This window comes from Clupea harengus, chromosome 10, assembly GCF_900700415.2.
Source record: "Clupea harengus chromosome 10, Ch_v2.0.2, whole genome shotgun sequence".
Classification (NCBI taxonomy): domain Eukaryota; kingdom Metazoa; phylum Chordata; class Actinopteri; order Clupeiformes; family Clupeidae; genus Clupea; species Clupea harengus.
Window position 1 is genome coordinate 9472262 of NC_045161.1, and position 19206 is coordinate 9491467.

At 44.7% G+C, this 19206-nt stretch overlaps 3 protein-coding genes across 9 annotated transcripts in view; 2 read left to right on the forward strand and 1 right to left on the reverse strand.

Annotated features, from left to right (window-relative positions):
* Positions 1-538: 538 nt before the first annotated feature.
* On the forward strand, positions 539-3531 carry tbc1d7 (TBC1 domain family, member 7). The gene is made up of 8 exons (XM_012839632.3): positions 539-884; positions 1166-1288; positions 1440-1520; positions 1704-1891; positions 2402-2539; positions 2766-2911; positions 3047-3173; positions 3345-3531. Exons 2-8 carry the CDS (start codon positions 1177-1179, stop codon positions 3429-3431), a joined length of 879 nt encoding a protein of 292 aa, XP_012695086.2. The 5' UTR covers positions 539-884; positions 1166-1176; the 3' UTR covers positions 3432-3531.
* A 295-nt stretch (positions 3532-3826) lies between these two features.
* phactr1 (phosphatase and actin regulator 1) lies at positions 3827-14498 on the reverse strand. Of its 3 annotated transcripts, none has more exons than XM_031575296.2 (12): positions 14376-14498; positions 9974-10138; positions 9773-9853; positions 9284-9382; positions 8364-8613; positions 7707-7864; positions 7230-7386; positions 7053-7108; positions 6866-6927; positions 6387-6524; positions 6093-6169; positions 3827-5956 (listed from the first exon to the last, which is right to left on the reverse strand). In XM_031575296.2, the coding sequence occupies exons 1-12, from the start codon at positions 14485-14487 to the stop codon at positions 5941-5943; spliced, it is 1371 nt and encodes a 456-aa protein (XP_031431156.1). In that variant the 5' UTR covers positions 14488-14498; the 3' UTR covers positions 3827-5940. The 3 variants fall into 3 exon arrangements, with proteins under 3 accessions (XP_031431156.1, XP_031431155.1, XP_031431154.1); XM_031575295.2 differs by lacking the exon at positions 14376-14498 and adding an exon at positions 10672-11765 and having other exon boundaries at positions 9302-9382; XM_031575294.2 differs by lacking the exon at positions 14376-14498 and adding an exon at positions 10672-11765.
* A 147-nt stretch (positions 14499-14645) lies between these two features.
* sirt5 (sirtuin 5) overlaps positions 14646-19206 on the forward strand; it is a 10685-nt gene continuing 6124 nt past the window's right edge. Inside the window, exons 1-2 of one of the 5 annotated variants that reach the window (XM_031575302.2) lie at positions 14646-14728; positions 17868-17980. In XM_031575302.2, the coding sequence (XP_031431162.1) occupies positions 17887-17980 (94 nt within the window). In that variant the 5' untranslated portion in view covers positions 14646-14728; positions 17868-17886. The other 4 variants (XM_031575303.2, XM_012839467.3, XM_012839468.3 and 1 more) reach the window with 4 other exon arrangements.

The window sequence follows — 19206 nt, forward strand, 5'->3', positions numbered from 1 at the left end:
AGAAGTATGACTAATGCTACAACACAATTCAATATAATCTTCTGTAACACATGTAGGGCCCTTGTTAGTGTGCCTAACTATATTACGCATGTACAGAGTAATGTGTAAAGATATAGATATATTTGTTCTGACGTCATGAAACAATGCATGCTTACTCAATGTATGTCGTTACATACAGTATGGTCCATGTAGTAATATAGGCATGCTGTACCAAGGTGTTATAATGTGCTGACCAATAGTCAGTGAATGCCACTTCCCACCATCTGGATGGGTGGTTCCTAAGAATGGGGACACGATGAACACAGGTAAACCTAAAGCCATGAGAGTCAGTGACTAGTCTCAGAGGCATTTTGCATTTGGTTAAAAAAAATGAAAGGTGTTACACAGGTGAACCACTTTGCATTTGAACCGAGTATAATAACTGATCGTTACCACGATCAAAAGCAAAGCAAAGACAACATAAGAATGTGTGGCATTAATGGCCTGCAGTTTTGGGAACCGTAACAAAAAGCTAAAAACGGTGTTATGGCGCCACTCTCTGGCTGTGGACGACACACAAATGGCAAATGTTGTCAAGTTCTGCAGTGGGGCCGCTACTAGCCATGTTTGTGGTGAGCACGCAAGTCTTGCTTGCAATGCCCATACTATTAAAATGTTTCTAGTTTATCGATCGCGGTTCAAATGGGCCTAAGGTCTGTCGTTTCTTCCGTTATTGTTAAGGATTTTAAGTGCTAAGGACGCTAGAAAGTACACTGGAATCACTGGGAGCTTAACTCGGCGATTCGCCCGTCTACGGATCCGCTTCAAGCGCACATGCGAACAGGAAACTCCGGGGATGTACTGAGGCCCGGCACAGTTATTTTGCTTTACTTCTAAACGCAACGGTAAGGCAGTAACTTTGCGATGATCTTGGCTTACTTTCATATTTAACAACGTATTTGAAATAAAACTATCGGCATGTAAGCCAGATCCTCATAATTTAACGGTAACTACTATGACGTTAAAAAGGAAACGTTAACGTCTGATATAATTGTGGTATAGCATGAAAACGTACGCAGTGAATGCACCAGTTAGTTTTCGTCTTTTGGAAGCAATCATAAGTGTTCCTCATACAGAAGGCAATGTTCTCTATGGCCCTCGTGACAGAATGTTTACCCATGTGTAGGGGGTGGTGCTATGGCGGACGACCCGCAACGGAACTTCCGTTCGACATATTATGAGAAGGTGGGCTTCAGAGGAGTGGAGGAGAAGAAGTCTTTGGAGATCCTGCTGAAAGACAGCCCACTGGGTGAGACCCGAATCACCATAATCATATCACAACCTTAATCAACTCCATCATCCACCAAACCATACAAGCTCTTAGCAGTTATTTGAGTGATTTGCAACTGACTTGGACCTCTCCTTTCACCCTCAATGTTCCCATTTCCAATCCTTCTCAGATGTAGAGAAGCTGATCACCTTCAGCCAGAGGTTTCCTTTGCCTTCAATGTACAGAATCCATGTGTGGAAAGTATTGCTCGGTAAAAACACTCATAAGCACTTGAATTTGTGTACACAGATGTTTTCACAGTATGGTAAAGTTATGGTAGTTATGGTAAACGTTTTCCATTTCAGAAGATTGTAGAATGCCTTTTTGTTCTTCACTCTTTTTTCTTTTTTTAACGTATGTCCTCTTCTGATGTCATCTGTGTGTGTCTTCCCAGGTATCCTCCCACCCCACAGTGACTCTCACCCCTTAGTTTCCCGTTACCGGGCAGAGCAGTACGAGGATGTGCGTGGGGCTTTGGTCACCATGCGATTTGTCAATAAGGCTACACCCTTAACGGAGCTCCACCTCCGCATGTTCCAGTTGGAAAACCAAATGCTGCGCCGCTGCAGTGAACTAAGCCCAGTAAGAGAGAGAGAGAAAGAGACATGTATGTATAGGAGTAAATGTAATTGTAGGCTTGACTTGCATGTATGCATGCTTAGATACACAACACATAATTTTAAGATCAACAACCTACCTAATCCAAGCTAATCCTTCCATAATTGCTATGGCAGTACTTGATGTGCCAATAAGCCTGTTTCTGAGTTAATGACTGTTGAGATTGATCGGTTAAGAAATTAGTGTAAGCTGGGAATTTGAAAATTCAGGGGAAATTTTAGTTTGAGACATCTTGGTTAGAGAAACAATATAAACGAGAGGTGGGTAGATTATATGTGTGTGTGTGTGTGTGTGTGTGTGTGTGTGTGTGTGTGTGTGTGTGTGTGTGTGTGTGTGTGTGTGTGTGTGTGTGTGTGTGTGTGTGTGTGTGTGTGTGTGTGTGTGTGTGTGTGTGTGTGTGTGTGTGTGTGTGTGTGTGTGTGTGTGTGTGTGTGTGTGTGTGTGCGCGTGTGTGCGCACGTGCACTTGTGGTAGGACGATGTGGATGAGGACTTCTTGGCCATTGGCCATACGATGGAGGAGTTGGTGGATGACCCAGTGGACTGTTACTGGCTGGTGAAAAACTTTGTCAACCAATTCCACCACAAGTTTGGAGACTCCATACCTCACCTGGTGAGTATGCCCACCCTTATGAGTGTGCACTTACATAAGCCTGCACTTCTGCCTCTCTGGTGTACTTATCTGAAATGGGCCTCCACTGTAGAGCCTGTACAGTAGCTTTTAAGTGTGCACTGCATACTTTTTCTTTTAAGCACTCGTGTCTCTTTCCTCTGTCCTGCCATGAACATCTGTCCATCTCATTCATTACTCTCTTCGTCTCTCGTTCTTTCTCTCTCAGCCAAAGAGTCTGGAGCACTTCCTGTCTCAGGAGGACAACGCTCTGCTGACTCAGCTGCGTACTTCCGGTTGCCTAGCAACGTTGCCATATTCGCTCTGGTTCAAGCGCTGCTTTGCTGGCTGCCTACCAGACACCAGCCTGCAGAGGTATGCACACACACTTCCATACACGGAACACTCCAATGCTTGGGAAACACTGCACTTCTGGTTACTGTAAGGGTCATAAGTAAGTTGCTGGTATCTGAGGATGCTCATGTGTTGCGCTTTCTGATTGGCTGGCAGAGTGTGGGACAAAGTGATAAGCGGCTCCTGTAAGATCCTTGTTTTTGTTGCCATGGAGATCCTCCTGACCTACAAGATCATGCTGATGGGCATGAAGCCTGAGGGCGTGGCCAACTTCCTGTGCAATGTGAGATCACAAACTGTTAATTACTAGCTAACACGTACTGTATATGGTTTATCCTTCATAGTTTCAATAAAATACTTACATACAAATACATGCATTTACAGTCATCAACACTGAAGCATCCAGACTCCTTCTATTACATATACTGGACTCAGTCTCTGTCTCTCTTTCTAGATGCCTCAGGAGAACACAGACGCCATTGTGACCAAAGCCATAGACCTGTGGCACAAGTACTGTGGAACACCCATGCACTCAGTGTAACACACACACACACACACACACACACACGATACACACACCTGTTGTTCCACTGTGTAACATGTAACTGACTTCTGAAAGAGTAAAAAGAAAAAAACTATCACCTTGTGTCTGTCATTGGTGTAATGTACACTGCTACCTAACACAAAGACACACACACACACACACATTCCAGATGTACCTCACATGCAGAAAAACAGACTTGCACTCCTCAACAAGTTTCCCATCCTTGAGTGTTTTGAAAAGCTCCTTTATTTAGAAGAGACTCTAGACTTCATGAGATGGGAATGAGAACAGAGCTGTCACATGCACTTCCCTCCCATTTATATACTGCCTACTACCCTCACTCACACACACACACACACTTACACACTCTCTCTCTGTCACACACACACACACACACACACACACATTCCTTTTTATCCTATAGAACACTTATTTCATATTCCCACTCTGTAACATGGAGCTGCCTCAAATATGGTGGCTGTTGTCTGAGTGTGCATGTTGGTCCCTCTGCCCTACAACTTGTATATTTGTCTATATATATTTATATATATATATATTTATATCTATCATATTCGTTTATGTCCTGCTGTTAGACATTGGGCAGGAGCATCTGATGTGGTTCTACAGCCATCCTACAGACTGCTGTGGGTTGTTACCTGCCCCCCCAAACCCCTGAGGTGTGTGGTATTACATCGGTAGCATACCACTTAAGGGGTAAGTTCAACAACCTCTCATTGAAACTGCACCTCCATGCACATCCAGACATCAGTTTGGCTTGCAGATTTCGAGTAGAGTTCCCCCGAACAAGGAGCTCTCTCTCTCTCCCATTGCAGTGCCGCCCGCCCGCCCTCTTTTTTTTTTATTCGGAGTCATGCAAAACAAATTGCTCAGAGTAACACAACTGTCTTCATTTTTCTATACAATACTGGAGTGGCAGTTTCCTTTAAACCACTAACACAAACACACACACACAAAGCATTAATGCCGCATTAGAGGGTTATTTTTGAAACTGGCATCGGTTTTGGCACCTTAGTATCCTGGTAAACAGTGAAGAAGAAGCTGTCTCATATGGCACTGTGCTTCCTAGTCGGTGCCTTACTTTGAACGGCCCTCAGTGGCATTGTCTGCAGATCGAGGGCTAATCAGTGATGGAGGTGATATCAGGGTTGGATTAGTGTCAGGGGACAAGAGATAGCACAAGTCTATGGGAGCATCAGTAGTGTGGTTGTAGTAGTATGGCTTCAATTAGTCATCGCATTCTTTTTTTTTAAGAATTCCGTAATCATTGTTAGATGGGGTGTTAGGTAAGACTATGAAGTGACAAGTGGGCCCGGTTTAGAGTCGTCGAGAGCGAGGCCAAGGTGGAGGCTGAGGTTGGGTCACGGTGCAGCAGGGTGAAGCAGTTTGCACTAGAGCCCATTACAGAGTAGCAGGAGTACATGTAGGGGTTTTCTCAGATACAGACAGTTGTGGCTTTAAGGGGTTAGATGGCTTTTCTTGAAGGGATTGGAGGGCGGTTCTCAGCATGAACAGAAAGAGAGAGACACACACACACACACACACACACACACACACATACACACACACAGTGACACAGTCACACATTTGCAGAAAAGTGGTGAGCTGTGCTTTACAACTGAAACTAGTTATTGCTCAGACCCCTCCCCCCATTCCTGCTCCAAGATCCCTTAATGAAAGAATGTATGTGTGAGTGTGTGTGTATTTGTACTTGCAAAGTACACACACACACACACACACACACACAAACATACTCATGCGTCCTGGGTATTGGGTGTATTAAAAAAATGAAAGGCCTGAAACACCAGCATAAGAACATCCCATTAGAGCCTGTAAGGCTCTGGGGAAGAATATAAAACAACAATACAAAATAAATAACCATCAAATACAAAACAATATGAAAATAAAGCACAAAACCAACGTCGGAGGGAAAACACACCCCTCAAAGCAGCAAATGTTCAGTATCCCATCACTGTTTACCACAGAAAAAAATTGCAGCACGATCTCTTTCAACGTTCCTGGATTGTTTAAAAAAACTATGGATTAAAAAAAAGTTAAAGAGGAAAGTCAAATAAAAAAAAGAAAACAATTAGCCGCAAGAGTAGGTCTGATCCAAACTGATGTAAACCTGTTCCTGAAGGGGCTTTAAGGAAGCTGTGGCTTAAAACTGACTGAAGGTGTGGTTTGGGCGTGATGTCAATCTGGATCCAGTGTGGTTTGGGCGTGATGTCAATCTGGATCCAGTGTGGTTTGGATGTGATGTCAATCTGGATCCAGTGTGGTTTGGATGTGATGTCAATCTGGATCCAGTGAAGCCGGTTCTGGAGGGTGTGAAGCATCTCAGCACTTGAGGTGTGTCAGGATGGCCGAAGGGGGCTCCAGCCATGCAGGGAATTCCGTCCTAGTCCCCAGCCCCATCAATCTGCACAGCACTAACCCCAGTAGTACAAGTCCAGTCGTACACGGAGATACTTCAGCTGGTCTAGAGTCAGGGCCTGTGGAACCTGGGGAAAGACAAAAGTGAAGAGTGAGGGTGGGTGTGTTCTGGAAAAACGCTTTAAGGAAAGTCTGATGTTGGTTTAAATGTGGAATGTGTGTATGTGTGTGTGTGTGTGTGTGTGTGTGTGTGTGTGTGTGTACCTGGTTAGGTGACGACTGGACTCATGAACCTCCATCTCTGTGCTTTTGAAGTCATTCAGCTCCTTGCGTATGGCTGCCTGCAAAGGGATACATAATACAGGAGATGAACCTTGTTCTTCACCCTGTACAGTGCCATAACCGCCTCTTCCACACAATGCTTGTACACATGGAAACCGCACACTAATGCACACAGATATAAACATACATTCACACACACACACACACACACACACACACACACACACACACACACACACACACACACACACACACACACACACACACGTTCATTACCTTGTCAGCTGCAGTGAGGCGAGTCCAGGGTTTGTCGGCACGACGATCATAGTCCTGCACCTTAGCGACCTCCACGTAGTCATTAAAACTGAGAATCCGAGCCTCACGCAACGCCTCCACTGTAGGCCGCTCCCGCAGCTAGAGAGGGACACAAGGAGAAACCAATTCATTAATTTAGATTCAGACTATTCATCAGATTTCCTTGTTCTTGGTCATATTTACAATGTAAGAAATCAGCCAATCTGACACTACATCCATTTCAGTAGAATATACAGTGTGCTGTCTGTCCATCCAATTCTCGGTCATTCTGTCTCTGATGCTCTACACCCCCCCTCTATCTCCCTCTCTCTCTCATTCACACACACACACACCCACACACATGCGCACACACACACACACACACACACACACACACACACCCACACACACGTGCACACACACACACACACATTCACAGACTTGCATTTGCTCTCTTTCACCTTTTTGTTTAGATGTCTCTTGAGTTCTCTCTTCTCTTCCTGTTCCTCCTCCTCGTTCCGGGCTGAAAAGTTATGGGGAAAAGATACAGAAAGAAAATACTTCAAAAGATTTTCTCCACCGTCCACCGCACCATATTTCCCAATTTGAGAAATGCGTGTGTGTGTGTAAGTGTGTGTGTAGACTCACGTTTCAGGATATTCCTCTGCTCAAGCTCCTCTGCTGTTGGTCTCAGGCTTAACCTCCTGCAAAGAGATCAAACATAATCTGTGATTACCTCTGGAATAAATTAGACACCTGCTGAATAATTGTGTGAGTGTATCATGAGAGCTGTGTGTCCATGTGTGTGTGTATGTGCGTGTGTACCGTGTGAGTTTGGTGCAGGTCTGCTGTCTGCTCTCCAGCCTGTCGTGGTCAGAGCGTCTCATAAGGATATTCTTCTCCTCCAGCTCCCACTGTGACGGCCGATTTCCGATCTTCACAGCTAGGGAGTCTTTCCTGAGCACCCTCAAAGCCAGAGTACCTAACACACACACACACACACACACACACACACACACACACACACACACACACACACACACACACACACACACAAAATTAGTGTTACGGATCTTCACAGCCACTCAGTCTTCCCTAAATACTTTCTCAACATACTGCCTACTGCATACTACATACTGCCTACTGCATACTACATACTGCCTACTGCATACTGCCTTTCTTTTTTCTTCCTCTGTTCATCTCTTTCTCACTCACATGAAGGCATACAGACACACGCCCACTCACAGAGGATCATTCTTTCAGAAGAAAACACACTCTCATTGTTGAACACACATGTCTTACTTGTGAACATTGAATCATCGTCCTCCTCACTGTCCTCCTCCTCTCTCCCCTGCTGTGTGTAGCTGGTGTGCGAGGCCTGGCAGTCTGGTTGCCGCAGGTGATTCTCTTTGTTATCTTCACACTCAATCATAACCGTGGGAACAGCATGGAACACCGAACTAAGAAATCACACACACACACACACACACACACACACACACACACACACACACACACACACACACACACACACTTCATTTACAAAAAAACGTTCCATGGATTTATAAAATGTTTATCAGGTACACTTTATCACACCTTCTGTTTACGTAGTCTGTTTCAAGGCACACCACTAGTTTCAGACACACTCTATAGAGTTATATACCCTGGGTTACACAGACACATTTAACTTGCTGCATGGCTGGACACAGATTTACACATTAGAGTTGTATACACAACTGCACACAAACAAACACACATTTTTCTAGAAACTCACACTGACACACATATGCACACTCACACTGTACTGCACATTTTCAGTCACTGTTATCACACATACAGAAATCTACGTCTGTTGTTGCTACAAGGTGAAACTCACACACATAGATACACACTGTAAGACAGACCCCTTGTTGCTACGAGGTGCCAAACACACACACCCACACACACACTGTAACTCACCTCTCTAATCGCTGCATGGTGAAAGCGAGTGTCTTGTTGAGCTCCTCGATGATGCGGCTGGGGGGATGCAGAGAGATGGGCATGCTGGGATATGGCAGTGTGTGCATGTGTGACAGAGTGTGTGTGAGCGTGAGTGTGTGTGAGTGTGTGTGTGTGACGGTATGAGCGGGAGGAGGGTGGGAGGGGGGCGTTGGCTCACATATCATCACTTTCTTTGGTGGGACAGGAGGAGAGAGTTTCCTGGAGGAGTCTGAGAGACAGAGAGAGAGAGAGAGAGAGAGAGAGAGAGGTGAAAGAGAGACAGAGAGGGTGGAAGAGACAAAAGAGACAAAAATGGAGAGGAATGAGCAACATACCTTAGAACATCATACGGAGAACAAGAACTGCCAAGGAAGAGACGATGATAGAATCATCAGATCATTTACATTTAAATCAAAAAGTTTGCAAAGAGGAAAAAAGAAAGAAAAGCCCCAGAGAGAGGGGGGGGGGGTAAAATAATATGTTTGGGAGGAGGACAAAGAGGTAGTGTCACTACAATAGGTCTTAGCAATACTTCTGTGACTACTTAATCTAAACTGACTTTACCTGTCCCAGGTGTATGCATGCGTGTGTGTGTGTGTGTGTGTGTGTGTGTGTGTGTGTGTGTGTGTGTGTGTGTGTGTGTGTGTGTGTGTGTGTGTTTGTGTATCAGAGGTCAAGTTTATTTTCATGTGTTTAAAAAACACTGGTGTATTTTTAAACGACAAAGGACTTATTGACTGTAAGCTTTCAGTGTCTAAACCAGTCAATATGCAGACACTCACAAAGACAAACATGGTCCCTGGCCTAGCACATGGAAATACTGACCAGTTAGCTCCCCTGGATACTGAAAATGCATCCAGAGAGTAGGTCAGTATAACAGTCGACTGAAATAATAATACCTGGCCGAACTTCCGTACTTGGTTTTGTAGGTGCCTCACTCTCCTTTGACACTGGCATGCACACCTCCTGACCCATCGCCGATGGCAACGGCACACTCTCTGAATGGACAGGAACCGTGAGGGAGAGAGATAAAGAAGTAGAATGAGATGGTGAAAGGGAGAAAAGTTGAGAGAGTTTGTGAGACTCTTTTTTTGTGAGAGTTTGTGAGATCCTGGACTAAATGCTGTTTAAATGCCTCAATCACACACGTATAAAGGTTCAGTTAAGGTTAAAGTATAAAGGGTTTATTATCAAATCAATGTGAATGTTCCAGTAACTAGGTTAACCCGTCAAACACACTTTCTATCTTGTACTCTCTATGTCCCCCTGTTATTCATACCTGTTTGCTCCGACAAAGAGAAGAAACTCAACTGTGTAAAAGACCTGTATTTCTCTCTCTGAGTGTGTGTGTGTGTGTGTGTGTGTGTGTGTGTGTGTTTATTTTCCACCTTTCTCATGGATCTCCTTCAGTACTCCTCGCCTGATTAACTCCTCTCTGCTAGCTCGCATGGACAACCTTCTCTCCAGAGCTGAAACACACACACATACACACACCAGATCAGGTACAAAACCAGATTTCTACTCACAGAACTGACAAATATCATGAAATCTGTGTGTGTGTGTGTGTGTGTGTGTGTGTGGGTCAGTACCGGCTGAATTCTGCTGGAACTTGTCATTCCTCTTCCTCCGCCATGTCCAAGGTTTGAAGAGGCGACCCAGAGTAGCCAGCTTGCCTCGTCTCCGTATGGGTGGTGTGTGTGTGCCTGGGACGAGCGAATCAGAGCGCAGCGCTGCCAGGCGATCCACCCCTTCCACTGCACACAGGAAAACACTTAATCCCACTTGCCAATCGAAAGTATTGGTCACAAAGAACATCAATCCTACTCTCAATCAATTCATCTTTCCATCAAACTGGTTGTCTGACAGCCTTGAGAATGACAGATACAAGAAAAAACTATTTCCTTAGGAACACCTCCATCAATTACACTGCAGGCTATGACTTACTATTCTCTATGAACATATTTACTATACACATTCAGGAAATGTGTGTGTATGAGTGAGTGAGTGTGAGAGAGAGAGAGAGAGAGCAATGTGGTGTCTCTTGCTTTGGTGCTACGTTTTTTTTAAATTAGCTCTTGAAGCGAGGATTACTTCTTACAACATGCAAGGCGTGAAATGAAAACGAATTAATAATAAAACCGCTACTTCCAACAATAAGAATAGGAATCATTATCATAACTGCAATCACACTTCTCCTATTTTTGGATCTCCTAAATTCGATCCAGTGGCAATAGGCTATACATCTAAGGCCTTCTCCCAAGACACATGCGCACACACACTGTCTCACCGTCCCGTAGCTCGCGCCCGCGGCTGCAGTTGCTGCAGATGTGTTTGATCTGTCCAGGAATCACTAACGGGGCGAGGCTGTTGTTGTTGTTATTGACGGCTGTGCTCGGTGAACGCATGCGAAGCAGGTAAAACGCTCTCCGCTTTCGGGGCTTGTCGGCAGGACTTCCCGAGGACGGTGGCTCCTCCCGGGCCCCGGAGACGAGCCGAGCCACGGCATGCGGTGGTCCTGCCATGGTCCTTCCGCTCCAGTCAAAGCAAGCCCGCTGTTTTACGTTCGCCTCTCGGAGATGGAAATGGTATGCACCGGAACAGAACGTGCCCGAGCCTTAACGACCATCCTGCGAGAGATTAGCCAGAACCGTTAAGGATGGTTCCGACGTCAAGCACACGAACGAACCACCTGGGGCTGTTTGCGCTCGCAGCCTGCACACACTCGGCCCTCTGACAGCAGGCGAGCGTAGTTATTCACGCTTGGCCTCGCATAACCATCCTTCTAGTCGTACCCTTTGAATCCCGGCACACATCCGTGATATTTATTGAGTCGGTCATTTATTGTATATTTTCACTCAGCACACATTCTAATTCAACAAAAAACGCGAGAACGAGAAGCGTCTCAGTAGCCTACCTCCTTCGGTTCAATCTCCGTAATTACGTTGAGGTGTGTAATGCTACGCACCGCCCCAGAGAAGAAATACCGGACCGGATTGTGGGAGAGGCACGAGAGTCCGCAGTCATTCCGGATCTGTCCAAACCTGAACGACGTGTGCGAGCGTTAAATGTGTGGACGCGATTCCATGATCCGGTGCCTGCTCATACACAGTGCCGTATGTTTTTTTCCCCTCTTCTTACGTCACCCCATTTTAAATTTGCCTCTGTTCTGTCGGTTAACTGAAAGAGTCGCATCCGCGCGCGGCCAGGAGCAAGGCACGGCAGAGAGCGCGCCGAGAAAAAGCGACACAGGCCGCCAAGGCATGACACAGGGAGCAGCAAACGAACGTTTTGGTCCAAACGAACCACACGCTTCACGCAGTCACGCAAGATAACGGCACTGCACCCCTCAACGGCTGGAGATGGGGAGCACATTGAGAAAGAGGGTAAGAGGAGGAGGAAGAGATGAAGCAAAAAAGAGAAAGAGGCACGGTAAAATGAAATATCTGTGTTTGTGCGTGCGTGTGTGTGTGTGTGTGTGTGTGTGTGTGTGTGTTTTGGAGTCTGTTGATATGAGATATACCGTATTGGTTAAAGGCCAAGGCATGAAATCAGAGAGCTTGTGGCTGAGTCACAATGCAATCCCTTAATACAAACGTCAGGAAGCAGGAACATATGAGGCCTGAGTTAGAGTGTGTGCACCTCCATGCCTGTGCAAAAAGGGTGCTAAGATGGTTACATAACGAAAAGCAGTTAAGCGAAAGCGGTGACGAATCCAGTCCATCGTCCCTCCTGTGTACCCAACCAACCAACTAACCACCCACATATGCAAGCACAAATGCACACACACAAACACACACACACACACACACACACACACACACACACACACACACACACACACACCACACACACACACACACACACACACACACACACACACACACACACAATCCCAACCACACTAGAGATTAGACAATTACCAGTTCAGGACCATGGATACCGACCTTTTACATTTCAGCACCACTGCAGTGCTCAGCCGACCTGTGCATGGTTCAGAGAATCTATATATATAATACCTATATACCTATATATATTATATATATAGATTCTCTGAACCATGCACAGGTCGGCTGAGCTTTGTATATGCTGTTGTCAGTTGTAAGCTCATATGCCCTGGCAATTAGCCATGTCTTGTATAGCACGTATTGTTGGTCCACTGCAGTGGTGCTGAAATGTAAAAGGTCGGTATCCATGGTCCTGAACTGGTAATTGTCTAATTATATATATATAATACCTATTATAATACCTATTATATATATATATAGATTCTCTGAACCATGCACAGGTCGGCTGAGCTTTGTATATGCTGTTGTCAGTTGAAAGCTGGTATATATATGTGTGTGTGTGTGTGTGTGTGTGTGTGTGTGTGTGTGTGTGTGTGTGTGTGTGTGTGTGTATCAGCTACATGGACACTGACTCAAATGTCTTAAACCAGAGGGAGGAAAACACCCCAAAGACCCTCCTGAGTGCAGTCCCTACCCTACATACCCCATTTCCAAGATGCTGGGTGTGCAACCTGAGCCTCTAGACCACAGGATTGGGATGCCAAATCCTGCTCCACTATACCCTCCAGCAGAGTTGAGCTGCTGCCCTTATTGAAGTCTGCATGGTGGAGACCAGGTTTGGTATCTCCCCTCCCTTGGCTACCCAGTAAAATGGACTACTGCAGTCTTCTGGGAGCTGTGCCATGGATGATAAAGACAGAATATACATAGGGATATGGATGCCAGCACTATCACCCTGATACTTTGCCCTGTGTTTGTATCCCCTTTCTCCTTCATCATCTGGTCTCTCTATCTCTTTCTCTCTACAGAACATTTGTGGCTGTGATTAATACAATGTGGCAGGACAGAGCAGAGCCTCCAGGATATGTGTTTGTGTGTGTATGTGTCTGCACCCCCCTCCCCCCTTTCTTGGAATCTCTCTCTCTCTCTCTCTCTCTCTCTCTCTCTGCTTGTTGCTTCAACAATGATGTCATGCAGGGCACAGTCATCCTAACTAAAGTCACTGCAGATGTCACACCCACACACACGTGCAAACACACACTTACTTACCACACACACACAAATACTACCACCTACTGACAGAGCTCCTCCAGGGCCAACATCAAACAAGAACAGATAAACAAATAAAGTCATGAAAAGTAGCACACGTGGGTGTGAAAACATTGTCAGAGGGGGTGGGGGTTAAACACACACACACACACAAACACCACATATTGGCATTAGGTGTCACTGAATAGTTCACAGAAGTTGTAGCCCGTTAAACGAGAAAGCGTGAGGCGGCTGACGTGGTGTTTCACCAGTGCCTTTAGGACTGGCAAAGCACGTGCACCCCGAGCGCAATGTTGGGACTGGCATTCTAGTCCTCTGTCTTCCTCCGCTGTCTGCGACATTCTTCTTTGGGCTACTGATTAAATCACCATAGCAACAGTGGATGCTCTTCGCTCGCTCTTTAATACCACAGTCATGGATTGGAAGCCCAAAGCTGGTCCACTGGCGACGGGTTTTTGCCACAGAATGTGCACGCCTCCTCTTAACTCTCTCTCTCACACACATGCATACACCGAAAGAGATAGAGAGCACACTCGTGTGCACATTTAAACATCTATAGAAAGAACCAAGGAATGATGTCGTGACTGTATTGTGACAATGGTGATTTATATCCTCAACACATACACACATACACACACACACACACAGCAGGCGTCACGTCACAGACAAAGTCACACATCCATTAGCTATATTGACACAGCTCATTGAACCGCATATTCACACAAAAGAATGACATACATAAGTCATCTTGTCCATGCTCACGCGCTGCGCCAGCCGAGAAGCTAGCGCCTTTCATTCTGACCATGCACTTACAACATCCGAACGTGACCGCTGTGTTCGGCGACACACTCCGACAGCGCATAGCCTGCAGGCGATCCCTCGACCACAAGCACACGTGTGTGCAGAAAGGAAGAAAGAGTATGTGTGAGAGAGATACCTGACTGAAGGTTGAGGGACAGTCGGGTCTCAGCGAGGTACGGCGTGTCGCTCTTGGATCGCGCTCTTCGGAACGGCCGACGGTCTGTCTCATCCTCGGATGCTGCAGCCATTTGCGCTCAATACCTGGAATCCCGCAAACCTCCGGGCGCTCAGTGGCACCTCAGACACAAACGCTGCACTGCCGCCACTGCCGTTAATTCACGCAGCAGGAGGAGGGGCTCGTGACATGAACCTGAGCCATCGAGACGGAGAACGGAGGCGAATATCCTCCCACAGCTACTTACCCACGCGCGACGGTTAATGACACCAGACCGACACGAGGTCTGAAAGGAAAAACGAATGAGAGAGTAGGTGTGTATGCGTGTGCTTGTGAATGCACATGTGTATGCTAGAGTGTGTGTGTGTGTGTGTGAGAGACTCCGTGTGTGGTGCCAAATATATTGTACTTGTCTGGGGATAGAGCGAGAGAGAGAGAGAGACTATGTGTGTGTGTGTGTGTGTGTGTGTGTGTGAAAAATCATTTGGACTGTGTGTCTTCACACTTAACATGTCGATGAATAATTGTCTCGCACCCTCTGTGCCGTTATACGAGCACCTTATCCATTTGCAAAGACAACAGAGCTGAAAGAGCGTAATCTTTTTTCGATCGAAATATACGTGTTTTGTGGTCACAGTTAGGTTGAGGCCATCGAGGACAAATGTAGGTTGCCTATGAACCGCCCAGTCATCGAATATAGAACGGCAGTTTGAAATTCTCCAAGGTTCTCTGTGTTGTTTGTAATCTGGCATCTTTGAAATCTTGGTGACTCTTGGTTTCTGTTTTGCCATTCCCGTTACAGAACAATTGTGACATGCTCTTTACCTGTTGTGTCTTTATTTGGACTTATAATATGAGGTAGACTTATTTTTAAGTCTTTGTAGCTTTCCCACATTCTAATACTAAAATTGATAATGTTTGAAGTTTTATTTCAGAATTTGAATCTGTCTCACGTATAAAGTGCTGGAGTGGGTATGTAGTTGTTGTAGTTAGGGGTGGGGCACTATTACTGGTCAGAGAAAACCTACACCAGTGCTCTTACCTGTCGATGAAATTTTGGCACTCAAGTAGTGCAGATCTCTGTAGTAATGGAAACATACTGTCTATTTCCTGTAGGGGGCCTCGGTGTACTAAAGTCTAAACCTTTCAGATTGAGAGATTCATGGGTTGCCACCTGCTAGTATCTTCAGTAACTCATGCAGCCACACATAAACTGTGTCTAAACAGCCCATGCCCCTTAACAAAGACAGAGAGAGAGTGTGTGTAAGAGAAAGAGGAGAGTGAGTGTATATGTGAGAGAAGGGATGGCCAGGATCACCATTTCATTGTCCTAATATCTTTTTATTTGTATATGTTGGCATATTTCTATGGCGTGATAGCCTACAGCATGGAACTGAATATAAATCCTATGCTATTCAATTTAGTAAGACATATTTCAGTAATAATATATTCAAGGAGCCTCAGCTAATTAACAAAAATTACAATAGTAAACAGGTGGGACAAAAATAAATGAGAAAAAAAAACATTGGTCTCTGGGTTAATGGTACTGAGATGTAGGCCACTATAAGAGCACGTAAACACAAATTAAGTTGTGCTGTCAAAGTCAAGTTTGTGCTAGCAGTCTGTTTTTTTAGGGTGAGGGAGGCCCATCATTTATCAGCACAAGGCCTATACTTTACTCTGTTTGTGACATTTGAATGGGTTAACACAATCAAATGAAGATAGTTCATAAGGGAAGTTCTCTTCGTTGTCTACTTGCAGTGGCCCTCTGAAAACTGACGTGAGCCTCAACACGTTTGAGCTCTGATTTTTTCAGTGGAATTGTCTGACTCATCACTGAAGTCTCAATCCACCAGAGGGAGCTAGTGCTTTAGTCGAACGATTTCCGACCGAGTAAGCTCTCTTCTCTTTACCGTGGGGAACGCACTGAACTGCCATTGGCGGAGATGGTACGTCTGTGATTATGTGTCCAATAGCGTTTGGTTTCGGTGACCACTGGTTCAACACTTGTCAACTGGTTCCGAGCCGAGTGTAAACATTTGGTAGAGCCAGACAGATTGGGGTTCGGCTGGTGAATGTATTTTATCTGGTGAGACGGTAAGAGAGTGCATCAACAGGAAAATGGGTAACGGAAGCAGTGGTCTAATCTACGCAGTTGTTTTATTTTCGTATACTGACGTTAGTATGGAGTCGTTCTTTGAAATTGTAAGCTAGTAGTAGCCTAATTACAGTACTCTCTACCATCGAGCTAGGTTGACATTTGACCAGTTGCTTCTTTCAGACAGCAGCAAGGTCGAAACAAAGGAGCATTTACAAACTTTTCAAAAAATCTTTTTAAATAGTGTCTATTCACGTGGGTTTTTGTCGGCAGCCGACTTTAGCCTAAAAATGAGTCAATGTAACTCCAAGAAGATCAGAATAGCGTGACAGTTCTGTTCGAAAAATCATAAACAAACCGACTGTCAAAGTCAGTCAGTGGTCATACATCACTTTCGCTCAGCACAATACTAATCACAATAAACGTGCACCCCATGATCTACCTCCTCCCTTGTATGTCGATGTAGCCATCTCTAGTGTCTTCAACACTAAGCTATGCGCCTTGTTTCAGGTTTACATATTCAGGCCATGGGAATCAAATGAAACCCATTTAAGTATATGTAGCATAAGGGTCAAGATGCATTGAATGTACTAGAATGTTGAAAAAACTATAAGTTTACAATACCCCTATAATTACATAAATGGTATAATCTCTTTCACAGAACTATTCTGCATACTGTACCGTTGTGTTGGGGCAAGGTTATTTATAAGTCTCATTGATGTGAGGCAAGGCTGGGTACTTTATCTTGGCTAGCTCCATAGCACTGTATTTTCAGACCACATCATTCTCTCCATTACTGATGATAAATAAACTGAAGTGGTCAGGTATCGCTAGGTCAGAAGTACCACTCTTATTCTGCAAAATAGGTTTGATAAGAAACGAACAAAAGGTAAAGTAAGATTATGTCAAAGTCACATATCTTTTTATCTAATCATATGAGTGGTACAGAGAAGAAAAAGATTATCTGTTGAAGAACACTTACTGAGGCCAGAGTTTGCTCTTCAGCCAAATTTGCTTTGATTTCTATTCAGTCAAATTTACCATAACAGAAACAGGTTACTTTGCCTCAGCATTGCTTCAGGTCCTGATTCCATTCTTTCCTGTTCAGGAAATAGTACTCCTATTCTGTTTAGCCCAAATAAAGGGAAATGCCAGCTAACAAGAGGCATAAGTGTGTGTGTGTGTGTGTTTTAACATTATTAGGACATGATATCATTATATTATTTAGCCCCTCCTTTTCTTTGCGCTATAAGAATCGATCCAGGAAATGACTGTGCATTTTCAAGGGATCTCTGCACAGGTGAGAGTTGTTAAACTTGTATTTATGTGTGTGCGTACATGTGTGTTTGTTGCAGTGTTTAAGTGTGACCCCTGATGATTGTAAGCCGGTTGACCTGTAGGGCGCTGACCTCTCACCTGTGTGCTGGACGAGGCTGGCCAAGAGTAGAGATGACACGACCAAGCTCAGGTAACACACACACACACACACACACACACACACACACACACACACACACACATGTCTACTCCACTCTGTTAACAGTACGTGTAAGCTACATGATGCATTCGTGAGGTATGAGGCTAGATCAGGCAAATCCCTTAATCCCTTTTCCTGTGAGAAAATGCACCTCCTGGTTTTTGAAACCTACAGTTATATACTTACATTTTCTACTACGGGCTAAATATTATTTAGAAATAAGAGAGTATGGTATTTTACATCTAAAAATACTAATACTCATTACAATGATAATTGTTCATTACAATGACCAGTGTGGGGACTATGTCGTGCTAAAGGGCCACCTAGCCATTTTTAATGACTGCCCTTGAATAGACAATGAACGAGCAAGCAAGAGAGAGAGAGAGAGAGATATATATATAATTTGTCAGAGTTGGCAGCAAGAGAGAAAGTGAGAAAGATGTAAAGGACGGAGAGCAGAAAGAAGGGGTTGGCTGAAAGAACAATCACAGACACAGGGACGTACACTCATATATTTCGCGCCAGCACAAATAGCGATCATAGTGGTATGTGCACTCAAACAGTGGTCGCGTTGTTCACAAATTCTCCATCGCCACAATAGCACATATCATACCCCTGAGTCAAAAATGCTCTGTTGTTAGTTCCATTGGTGTGTAAAATATCACACACACACACACACACACACACACACACACACACACACACACACACACACACACACACACACACACACACACACACAGAGTTTGCTCAAGATTTGCTCACTAAGGTGGTTTCCCAGTTAAGAGTTACAGTGTGCGCTCTGTTGAAGTCACTAGTCAGGCACTTCCTTGTTGCTTTTTCCATGATGTGTGTGATGCATTTTGTGTTTCTACAAGTGTAGTTCAGATCTCTTGAAAAGCTATTGTGTGTTTTTTGGGGCGTGTGTGTGTGTGTAAACACAGTTGCCATTGTGTACAATCTGATTACTAATATTGTCTGATTATTATTATGATTATTATGAATGTTTTTCATGAGTGCATAGTGGGCTGTCCACATAACTCTTATACGTATGTATTGTTGAAGTTGAAGCTCTGGAATGCTATTGTGATAGTTCTAGAATAGTGAGTTGCAGTGGGTGACTGTTTGTGGTTTGACATCTACGTATACATATGTTGTTAATCCCTTCCTCCCACCCAAGATGTAGAAAAAATGTCAGAAATTCCTTTTTTTTGTGT